Below are 14,033 nucleotides of genomic sequence, written 5' to 3'. Positions count from 1 at the left end.
CCAGAGCTGCGAACAGGAACCCAAGCCTCTGAGAACACGGGGGTCACGCTCTTATCCGTGTAAAGGTAACTGCAATCGGCAAGAGTGGGCAATCAAGTCAATGCGAAAGTGTCTCTGACATCATGAGCTTCCATTTCGCAATCGTCTCTCAGCTGTACACAGCGGTTAAAAATAAATAAATAAAGTCAATAGAACTTGTAGTTGGGATTAACATTCATATTTAAAAACACTGAAGACACCACCAACTGATACAGATGTTCAGCAGCCTGCAAGGCAAACTCCGGTCAGACGTTTCAACCACCCGAATGGTCGTAATCTGGGACCGACGACTATTGCTCGGTGGTTGAAACGTCAGACCGGAGGTTGCTGTGCTGTTGTAGTCGGTGGTGCTTTCATTTAGAAGAACATCCGCAACAAGTCCAGGATATAGAGCACTCACGGTCCTCGATCTGGAGAATCCTCATTATAGAATGGTCTGGAAGGGGGGAGGGGGGGGGACATGAGGTCTTACCGGTCACCGGTCTTGAAAAACGTGGAATAATATTGGAATACAGATATCACCTGATCGAGGTCAAGCCAGCATCCCAAGAGGATATGATAATATGGATGCTTCAAATCCACATCCTTCCCGGCTGTCGGCTTCTTTTTGCTCTAATGAGATGGTTCCGGTTAAGAGGAGTTGAGCGCAGCCGCAGGAATGGGAACTGGACGCCTGCTGTCCGCTGTCAGCCAAGGACAGGGTTGAAGACGCTCTGTGGGGAAGACAGCAAGAGAGAGAGAGGGAGGAGAAAAACGCGGGAGTTTTCGTCTTCACGGTTCTACGTGACAGGGAAATGCAAGGCGAGAGAGAGAGATTTTAAAGATTATAACAATTAATGTGAGAAAAAGAGGAAAACTTTGTCCCTCATGAAAACCTTCGATTATAAATGTTTAAAAAAACAATTTTTTTTTTTAATGTTTCTGTGTAAGCATTCTGTGCGAGGTTGAGTCAGTACTACTTACTGTACATTCTATTAAATGCATCCGTTACCATCGAGGTTCTTCAATAATAAATACATAAATTGCTTAAAAACTTATTGAATAATTGTTCCCCCATCACCAGAGAACGCAGCACGAACACCTACTAACTCGCCCTTTCTTGTCCTACCGAAGCCCTCGGATATAATCCGGTGTCTGTGTGAGCTTGCCGCAGTGGCATCTCGACCTGACCGAGATTTGGCTCCATGAGAGACTGGAGTCCGTACAAAGCCATCCTTTATTTCCTCACAGCGCTGACATCTCACCTTCACGTGGGCCTATTAGTGGCTTTCCGTCCAGGTGCTTAGATCCTTTCCGCTACCTCATACCAAACCGTGCAGGAATGTTCAGACGTCCAAAATTCATATTCATGAGCCAAGTTCAAATCCTGTGTAAATATATGTGATTATGTAAAATAGGCTCCTCACACTCCCCCCCACCCCCCATTCGGGGGCTATATATTTATCCCGTACGTGTTGGTGACTGCTGCGGCGGTGCACATTGACAAAATTGAAGTCGACCAAACAAAAGTGATGGGAGAGATAGAAAGGATTGGGGTAGGAGTGTGGGAAGAATACGGAGAAAAGGGGGGAAAGTTTGGGAGAGAGTGGGAGTTTGGAGAGCGGAGGGCCCGAATGCAGCATTGGGCGAGAGGAGGTGGGCTGTGGATGTCACGTTGGGTTCGTGTACGAAATTAATAAATAACTGCCAGAAGTATATTTTCCAAACTTCATACAATTCTTAAGGAAATTAAACTTCTTCTTGCTTGGCAACCCACCAATGATGGCTCACATCAACTCAGTGCGTACAAGTTCAACAAGTTACACACACACACACACACACACACACACACACACACACACACACACACACACACACACACACACACACACACACACACACACACACACACACACACACACACACACACACACACACACACCCCCCCTTGCTTCCGACACAAAGAACACCCACTCAAAGTTTGTGTTTGGAAAATAAGAATTTGTGGGAACACGACAGGATTTTAACAAAAGGTTTTCTTTGCGGAAATGCAGCCAAATCCAAATCTGAGAATTAAATTATTTCACCAAGAGCAGCTCAGTGGGTTGAATGAAGGGCCTTCTACAAACGAAAAATACAAGAGCTGAGGGAATAATGGGAAGGAATGTCTGCTGCACTCTTCCCGTAGCTCCAATGAAGGTAGGGGATGAGGGAACGAAGAGGAGAACAAGGGAGATCATGCGAGACAAGCAATAAAATGAAGCGATGGGAAAGGTGGGAGAGGGTGGATGTATGGAATAATCGAGCGTTCCAATGAAAACGAATGTTTCTGGAAATGCGAAGTAAGGAGAGCAACACAAGTTGAAAGATGGGCCATGGATGTGATTGTGAAGGCCTAATTGACAGGTTTGAAGGGAGCCAGGCAGAACGTAGTGAGCGGAAGCATTCCGATGGATGGGCGTTGCGTATCCAGGGGACGTGGCCTTTAAATCCGAGTCTGATGTTGGCAATAGGCCTTCCTTTAGTTCCCTATAACACTTTGTTACACTCTGTGTGGATGCACACATGAACAAAAAAGCACTGAAACACATTTCTGGCAGTTGTATATGCTATATGTGAAGAAATTCACATCCATGCCATGAGCTAACAGGCATCTTAAGTCTTTCTGAGCTATAAATGGGTACTTTAAGAAGTTTAAGATCAACATTCAATGGAACGTGCTAATAATAAGGAGAAAAAGACATAAAATGTCGTAGCCCATGTGGTTTTCGTAATTTTACTGTTAAGAGTTAAAGGGATAGCCCATATTTACAAGACATATGTGTTTGTACTCCTGACCTGAGTGACTGTGAACATGGGGTCATGCTCTTATCCATGTCAAGGTAACTGCAATGGGTAAGAGTAGGCACGGACGGACGAGACCCAATCCAAAATCCCCCGTTTCAGACTGAGTCCAACGGGTGTAATGATATCAACACGAGTTCTCTGACAAGGAACTTTCAATGCATGAGGATGCCATTCGTCCCAGCAAAGCCTGTGCTATTACTCCCAACCTATGGTTGTTTGTCCATGCTCTATTCTTTTTTTTAAAATGGTGAGCGTCAAGCAAGGATGCAGCATGGTACCATTTTTAAAGTCTTTAGAATGACTCGGTTGGGGTTCCAATCCACCAAACTCCCAGAACCAGAGAGATTGTTCAAAGCATTACACCAGAGGCCACAAAACAGGCCAATTGATGGCATGCAATATGAACACTCTGTGCATCCTCAGAACAAATTGAAGAAACCAAATGTTGGCCAAGCTACCTGCCTGTTAGATTGATATAGGGCCAAAGAAAATGGAGGCATGATATCTTAGTTATATCTCAGAAAATAAACCAAATAATACCAGTTAATTACTTTAACCTTCAGATATGAGACAGCCAGCTTAATTCTCCCTCCAAAGGATGACTGACGTGCTCAGTGATCCATACCATTGTTCACCTGTCTGTAGCATCATCGTGCTAGCTCGTACTTGGGAACCATTCAACCTAGAAGTGGCCCTCCACTAACAAGACATACATACTGCAGATAAAGCCATCAGCAACCGAGACTTCACTAAATCTGGTAGTTATTACATTTTTCACTTTACACATTATTTACATGAAAAAAAAATGTACCATTCATCAGTGAAGAAGTAGCAAATTGATTATGTACATAAATGTGGTGGAATTATGATCCATCATAGTCTCTCCATCCATGAGTGCATGAGTCTTAAAGTCCTCTCCTCTGTCTTCCCAAGCCCATCAAGCTCTTATATACCTCCTCCCTATCCATCACCAACGTACTAAGGATGTAATAAATAAATAATAAACACTAACCCTAACCCGAACAGCTCAGCCTCTTAAGTACAGTGCCAAAACCCGCAAATCCTGGTAAAAATTGCTTTGTGCTCCAGCCAACATCTGCACATCATAATATTAATTTGGAAAAAGTTTAGAAGCTCTTTTAGCTTTTAGATGATATTATAATCAATAATCACACATCAACGTGCAATGATGACAAATGCAAATTGATTCGAATTCCTTCATGAAGAAAAGAGTGGGAATGCCAAATCAGTAGAGCATGATATATTACAGCAGCACCGAGGCGAATGACATCGGGATCTAAAGACGTAGCCAGTCCATGCAGAAGCCCATCTACTTTGGTAAGGGATAATGCGAGCAAAATTTGGTGTCACCGTCACAGTAGGGATGTCATTGCAAACTTTGTTTAGTCTCGAAGGCTCATGAAGGAGCGGCGAGGGATGCGAGAATAAATTGATCAAAGAAGTACAGTATATGGGACTTGAACCTGGGTCCCTGCATCATAAGCGAATTTCTCAAATAGGAATGCCAAACAAGCCAAATGCCACAGAACAGGAGAAGAGAATGGGTATTTCGGTCAGGATCCTGGCATTCAATGGCCGACTGCTTTCAAAGGCTACCATGGAAAGTGTACCACTCAAAAGTGTCAGGCCATTCACATTGTATGATAAGTAGTCAAACGGTTTCTCCGTTTTCCAAAGATATCAGGAGCAAAAACACGACTTCATTATCAACAGCATCAGGAAAGTCACCCACTGCTGGGAATAACGGGGGTATCCTGGCTGGAAACATCATCGAAAAACAACTAACATCTGTTCAGCGTTTCAATGACGGAGGGCCATTCCTTCATGGTTGGGGTGGGGGACTTCTTAACCCCGTTATGCAGTTTGTAATCATTATTAATGTACCAGACTCTTCATAGAGTGTTGACGCTGACAAAGCAGTCTCCTGGCAAAAGGTTACATTGGGTTGTTTTCCATTTCCTTCCCAGCAGTTAGTCAGGGTAGGAATTGGTAATTTGTTTAGGGTTCCGGCTCTAGCTCGTCCACTCTTCACGAGGGACACCGTGGGATCTTTAATGTCTGCCAACTAATGCTGGTGGGACACCCAGTTTGACGTCCATCTTAAGGACGGTACACTCACTGATGCCTCGGCCTGCCTGCAAAACACGAGCATCACAGTCACAGCTGCGCCAGACTTGGAACCCAGGATTTTCAGCTCAGAGATAAGTATGTATACATACACATTTTAAACTATCCTGCCAGCCCCAGTTTATGGTATACACTCAAATGATAAATGTGCTTGTTTATAAAACTGAAGAATCCTGTCTCTTGTTCCCTTTGTTATATATTTTGTGTGTTCGCTCTGATAAGAGCCTCAACAAAGTATCCAAAAAGAAAAATTGTCAAACACCAAGTTCGTTTTGAATAATTCATTACAAGCTTCCTCTCTGGTTGCACATCGATCTTCTTTGAGAGTTCTGAGTCAAGGTCTGGCCTCCCGATAAATGGAATCACAAAGTTAATTAGCCTGCTTCAAATCAATATAACTACACTTAACCATAATGATACATTATTACCAATGCCACCCGAGGTGGACCGAGGTTATGTTCTCGCTCCTGTCTGTGTTTGAACAGGATGTCTCAAAAAGTTAAGGACGGAGTCAGATGAAATTTGCTGGGCAGGTTGGGTGTAGGAGGACTAATTGATTCGGTTTTGGTGAAAATTTGAATCCTGATCCGTCATTTTTTTTTTTCATTTAGAAAGTGACTAGAATGTAAGACCCATTGTTTCCCTGATGGGAATATGAATCTTTGTGTAATTGCTGGAAAAACAAAAAGGTTGTTGTTAATGGGCAAAATTAAATTAAGCAGTGTTCATGAGAACATGTTCACCCACCCCCCCCCCCACCCCCTTCCTTATAACAGCAATTGTAAATTAACTCAGATGTAATGAATCAATCACCTTCAAAATAACAAATCACATTAATTTGCCTCCGTGTTAAATTGCAGTGATTCTGATCATTTCAGAATATAATCAGCTGTTCCTGAAGGTTTCCTCTGCTGGGTAGTGCATTTCACAGCAAAGACTCAACAATGGAAACTAAGGACCTATTAAAAGACCTCCGGGATAAAGTTGTGGAAAAGGAACAGATCATGGAGTAGATACAAAAATATTTCAAAAGCCTTGAATATCCCTTGGAGCACAGTCAAGCCAATCATTAAGAAGTGAAAGGCGTATGGTACCACCAAGACCCTGCCTCCATCAGGGCGTCCCTCCAAACTGGATGATCAAGCAAGGAGGAGACTGATCAGAGAGGCCACCAAGGGGCCAATGGCAACTTTGAAGAGCTCCAGGCCTTTATTGCAATCACTGGTCACTGTGTACTTGTTACAGCAATATCCCAAGCACTCCACAAGTCTGGCGTGCACGGCAGGGTGGCAAGAAGGAAGCCATTGCTCAAAAAAAAAACAAAAAAAAACCCACCTCGAGTCCCGTTTGAGGCATGCAAAAAAACCACTCCGGAGATTCTGAAGCCATGTGATAAAACCAAGATGGAACTTTTTGGCCTAAATGCAAAACATTACATTTCATTCAAACCAAACACAGCACATCACCCAAAGAACACCATCCCTACGAGGAAGCATGGTGGTGGCAGCATCATGTTATGGGTATGTTTCCAATCAGCTGGGACTGGGGCACTTGTCAGGATGGAAGGCAAAATGTACGGAGCAAAATACAGAAAAATCCTTGAGGAAAACCTGCTGTCCTCTGCAAGTAAACTGAAGTTAGGATGGACGTTCACCTTTCAGCATGACAACAATCCAAAGCACACAGCAAAAGCTACACTGGAGTGGCTAAGGAACAAAAAGATAAATGTCCTTGAGTGGCCCAGTCAGAGCCCTGACCTAAATCCAATCGGAAATCTGTGGCATGACTTGAAGATTGCTGTCCATCAATGCTTCCCATGCAACTTGACTGAACTTGAACAGTTTTGTGCAGAAGAATGGGCAAATATTGCACAATAAAGGTGTATAAAGTTGGTAGAGACTCATAGCTGTAATTGCTGTCAAACCTACTTCCACCAAGTATTAACTCAGGGAGGAGGAGGAGATTGGGACATACTCTGTGCAGAGCATTGGTGCTGCTTAATCAGTCTCCTTGGCTATTATATTGGGCACAATCCTGGACGGGTCACCACTCCGACGCAGTATACCAGCATGCTGGCACTCATTTTGTGACCTCAGAAGGATGACAGGCCGAGTTAACCCCACCTGGAATTAATTCAACAGCTGAGCGGGATTTGAACTCAGGACGCTAGGATCCAAAGCCCACCACCCTAACCATTAAGCCAACACCAGGCATGATGTGTAAATAAAAGGTGGAAAAAGTCTTCAATAATGCAATTTAAATCCCTGCAATAAGGTGACAAAATGTGAAAAATTTGAAAGGGGTTGTAGACTTTCTATTGGCAGTGTATTAGGAAAAGGACATGCCAGGAAACAAACTCTCCTCATGCGTGTAATGTGCAGCACATTACATGCTGCTGCACGTATATATATATATGTACATGCGTGTATTTGCATGTATTGCTGTGCTGCGCAGTGATTGGGGTACCGTTATTGCTTGATTAGTGATATCCCCTGTAGGACTATTGTTGATGGACGGATGCATGCAGGCACGCAAGCAGGTACGCCAAGACCGAGCTCCTTTTATCCACAAGATTCCTCACCATCGAGAGAAAGGGCTAAACACGAAATATAGTGCGGTATCTTAAAAGGTTGTGGACAGATTCGGACGAAGCTTGGTGGACAGGTGTGATGTGTGAAAACCTGTGAATTGATTCGATTTTGGTGAAGATCCAAATGCAGATGCAAACAGGTTTTGTTTTGTTTTTTAGTGATGATTCATCATTGAGAAAGAGGGCCAAAACAATATATAGCATGATATTTCAAAAAGTTGTGGACAAATTATGACCAAACGAGGTGGATGAGTTGGTTAGGTGACAAGAACAAGCCAATTAGATTTCGGTTAAGGTTCGAATCCAAATCTGGCTGATCAGTGGGATACAAAAGATAAACTGTTCAGCCTACCAGACGTATGCGCTCTACCGAATGCCGTTATCGTTACCTCCACCACCGAAGGTGAAGGAGGTTATGTTTTCACTCCTTACTGTCTGTTTGGCTGTCTGTTGGCTGCTCTTAGAGCACCCTTATTCTGGACATTTCCATATGTCTGTCTGTCCGCAAAACTTTGGTCAAGCCTAGGGGCTAAACCACTCAACCGATTCCAATGAAATTTGGTAGGTAGGACCAATATTTCTGGGAATCGTGTGCTTTCGAATATGGGACCCCGGGCCCAAGCAACAGCATAGCAACGGCCCTTTAAAATGGTCAAAAATCGAAAAAAAATCAAAAAATAAATAAATCGTAACATCGAAGCTTAGAGTTCTGTGCGCAATCTATCCAGCTCCCTTCATGCCAATTTGCAGCCCTAACACAAAATATTTGTAGGAGATAGTTTTTGGGCGAGTACATGTCGAACATTTCAGAAACGGTTAATTGCGAATATCTCTAAGAGAAAGTCTGATTTTGATGAAACTTGGGTGAAATGTGTACAATGTGGCGAGCATGTACACAAAAATGAATGGTTGCTATGCACACCTCCGTTGCTTAGCAACAGCTAAAAGACTTTATCGTACATCGTACACTTATTGTGGACTGTACAAAAAAAAATCAATACCTCCGAAACTGGACCTCCGAGAGACGTGTTTTTTTTTTTTGTGCCCAAGGAGAATGTCTTACAGCATCATATAAAAAAATTAAATCTTTAGCGAATAGATAAATGGAATTACCAGGGCTGCCATTTGTTCGAGTCTCTTTGGAAACATGCCTGAAATTTCACAAGGCGGGTTTCTGGGCGCAAACTAAGAGGGCTGTGATAATCATATTTATTGTGCTAAATTTATTGATACCATGTACATGAATATCGGCTAGTCGCGTCGGCCAGCTTTCCATCGAGAGCGAGCAGCCATGTCGCCTACCGGCTTGTTTGTTAGTTTATCTGTTTGTGTACAGGATATCTCAAAAAGTTGTGGACGGATTCGGACGAAACTTGGTGGACACGTTGGGTGTGTGACAAGGACGAATTGATGAGATTTTGGTGAAGATCCAGATACGGATCCGGATCCGACAACTAGGATTTTATTTTTTGTGATTCTTCATCATTGAGAGATAGGGCCAAAAACGAAATGTAGCACGATATCTTAAAAAGTTGTGGACGGATTCAGACGAAACTTTGTGGACAGGAATGGGTGTGTGACAAGGACGAATTGATGAGATTTTGGTGAAGATCTGGATCCGGCAACTAGGATTTTTTTAGTGATTGTTCATCATTGAGAGATAGGGCCAAACACGAAATATAGCACGATATCTCAAAAAGTTGTGCACAGATTCGTACGAAACTTGGTGGACAGGTTGGTTGTGTGACCACGACAAATTGCTTCGATTTTCTTGAACATCCGGACCCGAATCTGATAATTTTTTAAAGAGATTCTTCACCATTGGGAGATAGGGCTAAACCTACATATAGCACGATATCTCAAAAAGCTGTAGACGGATTCGGACGAAACTTGGTGGACAGGTTGGGTATGTCGCAAGGACGAATTGATTCGATTTTGGTGAAGATTCAAATCTGGATCTGGATGCGAGAATTATTTGTTTCAAGTGATTCTTCACCATTGATAGATAGGGCCAAAAACGATATAGTGCTGTATGGCATGATATTTCAAAAATGTATTGGGACCGATATATTCTCGTGGATCAGACATTGCGTGGCGGAGGTATGCGCTCTACCGAGTGCCCTTCTTGTTTATTATCAGGCACAAATTTGAAATGTTGAGACAAACAATGCAATGAACGATAGCCTCAAGCTGTTTTTCTACAATTGTAGTGCAAAATCCTTGTGCCAGTTGAAGGACGCTTTAAAACCACAACTTCAGGTAATCATGTCTCAAGGAGAGGTGATCAGACAATGAATCATCCGGCGACAAAACAACCCAACCTGGACCAAACTGAACAGGACACCCAGTCATAAAAGCCAAGCGGCCGAGTCATCCATGAGCTCTGGAAACAAAATGTCACGGATTTTAACCGCACGGGGGTTCCATCTGATACAAGTTGAACCAACGTCTAAAACAAACACGAACATTCTCGTAAGATCAAACGTATCATTCTGAAGTGCATCAGATAACTATTTTATTCATATGGACATAAGCACCATAACATATCTAATGTATTAACAATTTTGCTATAATGAGGAAAGTCGAGGTTTGTGTAGTCTGTGGCCTGTGGGGAGGAGGTGGGGGGTTAGAGTACTTGAAGGTAGAAGAAACAACAGGATAATTCATACACTCTGTTTCACAATGTCAGTGCTGCTGAAGCAGTTTCTGAGCAAGGGTTATGGAGTTGGGGAAGGATTTAGGCATGGGCACACTGGGCAGTTTCCCAGGGGCCTCCACAACCAGGGGGCCTCCACATATTACATGAAAAAAAAAATTGTAAGGAAAAATGTATTTGTGAGTGTCTCAATGGTAGTTTGTAGTTAGTGGAACAGATATAAGATATTCATCTTATCTCATTCTCTATTTTATATAGAAGTTCAGATTCTTTGTTGTTGAAAAAAAATATACTTTATGGATGACTGTAAATAATATGTCTTGTCACCTTTTTAGTATTCTAAGGTAGGGTGGGCCTCCAATACTGAAGGCTGCCCAGGGACCACCACATGTCTAAATGTGGCCCTGGTTATGGTGTTGGAGAAGGATCTTGACCATCCTGCAAAGCCCCAACAGTACGATGCAAACAAATAATAACAGCAAATATCGTGTTACACGTCGTTTTTGGCCCTATCCATCATCAATCCATCACTTTAAATAGATTTACAAAGATGATCGTATCTGCATCTGGATCTTCAGCAAAATCGAATCAAATAGTCCTGGTCACACACCCAACCCGTCAACCAAGTTTCATTCGAATCCGTCCACCACTTTTTGAGATATCATGCTCACAGACACACAGACAGACAGACAGACAGACAGACACGAACACGGGTGAAAACACAACCTCTGTCCAATTTCGGTTAATGAGGTAACTAGAGAAAGAGCAATCAAAGATTGGAGACCCTCGCCAGGACTTGTTTGATGAGGGGGGGGGAGGGGTTAGTACGTATTTTATAGACGTAGTTACATGATAAATGCACATGGTGTACTTTATCGAGATACTTGGTTGAAAGAAAAGAGAACGTGTAAAAATTGTGGTCTACATGGACACATTATGTGTTGACGGACAAAAGGGATCCAAATGCAACGACCTCTCTTCTGGTGAGGATAATAAAGCAGAAATGTAACCAGTGCTGAAGCCATGGGCATTTGATGGCGCAGAACTGCATGGATTACAGTTCTACTGTAAACTTGCTGGAGTCCTGGGAATCCAAACAGGGCCTGTAATCGGAACCCCAAGCCACAAGCTTTTGATGAAGCCCTTCAAACAGCCCACTGGCGGAAATACCACGGTGTCTGTCTGCAGACTGTGTGGTCACAGCACTGTCTGTTTGCTGCTTATCCCACGTGACCGCTCAGAAGATAAATGTTCCTTATGTCAGCAGCACTCATGGAGGCCGGAAGGGTTGGAGCAAAACACTTATTATTACGGGGAAACGTAAATACTACGTCATTTAATTGTCTGACGAGATAATGCAGAGGTCGACCTGCCTTATAAAGTTGGATTGGTGCTTTGCAGGCATCACAAAGCTCGGTGTCCCATCTGCTAGCATGAGTTGGTGAACAGGAAACATCGTAAGGTGTTTCCCCCCTCCCCCCCCCTCCAATGAATTATCACTTGCACTCTGAACAAATTACAAATTACCGTCAGTTGAATGTTCATGCCTTGCCAGCCAATTCGTGAAAGACTTGAACCAAAAACATTACCTGGATGTGGGAATATAATTGGTGCCACCCAAAGTTGTTTTTATACTTTTTAAATTTTTCACTTGAAGCAACATGAAACTTGTACATCAGAATCTTTGTTATATGTGGAATAAAGTAACACACAAAAATGAAACCAGCTATTTCAGAAGACAGTTCATGAAACATATTTGAAATGGCTAACCTGCTGCAGCAGGCACAAATGAGTCCTCCTGGTGAAGTTGTCCATAACTCGGCTGCATTCCTGAACTGGAATAGCTTTGATGTTGGTGGCAAATGTATTTTTGAGGTCGTCAACAGTCTGAAATCTCCTCTGGTACACACTATCGTTGAGGTAACTCGAAAGATAGAAGTCAGGTGGGTTGAGGTCCAGAGAATGGTGTCCATTCAACATATTATGTCCTTCTCAAGACGATTCGATCGTTGAATTTCTGTTGGAGCCACTGTATCCATCTGTTGGAAGAGTTGGGTGTGGCCCCGTCTTGCTGAAAGCATTGCACAGCCCTGTTGATGTGGCACTTCCTCGCTATTACAATCCAGAACTTCTGGAAAACTTTCCAGTACCATTCAGTGGTTGCAGTTACCGAGTTCCCTTCTTCATCCTGAAACCAGAAAGGCCCAATGATGTCAGATTTGCTTCTGGAAAATCATGCAGTGCATTTCTGGTTGTTCAATGGCCTTTCAACGAGTTCATCAAGAGAACTAGAACCTCAACCACGTTGTTTTTTTGTTTGTTTTTTTTTCAGAGTTAACATGACTACTCAAAACTTTTGAGTAGTTTTTTTGAGTTTTTTTTTTTTTTTTGAGTTTTTGAGTTTTTTAGTCAAACTTTTTGAGTTTTTTTGAGACAAAAGAAAGTGGGCCTCGTCAGAAAACCACAGATTACTCAGAAAATTTGGATCGCAACGCATTTTCTTCTTCAACCCAATCACACATTATCACACAAAGTTGTTTCTCATCGTCTGTTAGTTTTTTCTTCACTTGTATGCTGTATGGGTACATTTTTTTAGTTGTTTGTGTACTTCATAAAGATAAAATCAATTGTTGAGATTGACGACGCAGCTATTTCCTGGGGCTGTTGAAAACTGCTTCATGGACCGTTTCAATGTTTTCTCGTGATCTTGTAGTCCTCGGGCGACAAGACTTTGTGCAATTAAAATTTTGTACTGTCCCATGGGACTTAAACCTCTTTATCAATCGAACAAGAATGACTGCGTTGTGGTTCCAACCTGCAACAGAATCCAGAAACGGGCCGATAGGGAAATCTGCATTCAAAACACTCTTAAAAGATGAACAGCGAGATTTGGAAACAAACATTTACTACGGTATTAAAAGATTAATGACACCTCTTATCCACGTCAACCTCTGCCACAGTAATAATGTTGTGGGCCAGGGTTCGGTGGCAATAAACGACCACTAGGTGGAACAGTAGGGCCGTCTCCCACCGAACACCCGGAATTAAAAGGTCGTCACCCCGGATAGCTCCGAAAGGTCACGGGCCACTTAAAAGACCGTGATCGCCAATTCTCTGCCGGCGTGGGGTAGGGTCAATAGCCAAATTTCAATATACCTAAGTACCCATGTCGTCAAATTACCGGGAAGTCACACCCTCGGCCGACTCTATCCGAACCGAGTCGCAGGTACCGACTCGGATCCGGTGTAACCGAGCGGAGTTAACAGAGCCGCGCCGGTCCCAATGACAGCTTACGGCACCAACGGCCTCACTATTTCTCAATACGCACTGTGCTGGGTCAATGGGAGAAAGCACAGAAAACGAGCTGGAACATTTAACATGGGGGTTTATTTTTCAACAATAATCGGGGAGGGCAGCACACAAAAAAGCAGAGTTATCCGAATAAAAGAAATGCAGGCAATTGCACAGTGAGCGAGAAGCGCTTAACAGTTCTACTCAAAAGACTGGCAACACACACACACACACACACACACACACACACACACACACACACACACACACACACACACACACACACACACACACACACACACACACACACACACACACACACACACAGGCCGCAGCCTATATTTGGCCCTTCAGCTCGGGAGGGAAAGGCGAGCTGAGGGCAGGGGCCTATTCTTGCATCTGTACGCCTCGTGCGGTCTGGTCGAGCTTGTCCGGTGGCGGGACTCGAATCCGCCGCCAACAACTCAGCACCAAGCACCAGGG

General features: G+C 43.3%; 1 protein-coding gene across 2 annotated transcripts in view; it reads right to left on the bottom strand.

Moving 5' to 3' along the window:
• The window catches only part of LOC147018083 (uncharacterized), a 357,617-nt gene extending 345,322 nt beyond the window's left edge, over positions 1 to 12,295 (bottom strand). Inside the window, exons 1-3 of one of the 2 annotated variants that reach the window (XR_015062269.1) lie at positions 12,030 to 12,295; positions 562 to 752; positions 440 to 475 (exon numbers count right to left, since the gene is read on the bottom strand). Coding sequence is in view for 1 of the 2 variants with exons in the window: in XM_085897420.1 (XP_085753546.1) it covers positions 440 to 464 (25 nt within the window). In the remaining variant the exon portion in view is untranslated. The remainder of the gene's footprint in view (positions 1 to 439; positions 476 to 561; positions 753 to 12,029) is intronic. The other variant, XM_085897420.1, reaches the window with a different exon arrangement.
• Between the last annotated feature and the right edge of the window lie 1,738 nt (positions 12,296 to 14,033).

Source organism: Eptatretus burgeri, chromosome 10, assembly GCF_056783735.1.
Source record: "Eptatretus burgeri isolate ZD-2024b chromosome 10, Ebu_testis_v1, whole genome shotgun sequence".
NCBI classification, from domain to species: Eukaryota; Metazoa; Chordata; class Myxini; order Myxiniformes; family Myxinidae; genus Eptatretus; species Eptatretus burgeri.
The sequence above is the reverse complement of the archived record's forward strand: the minus strand, read 5'-3'. Positions and strand labels throughout refer to the sequence as shown.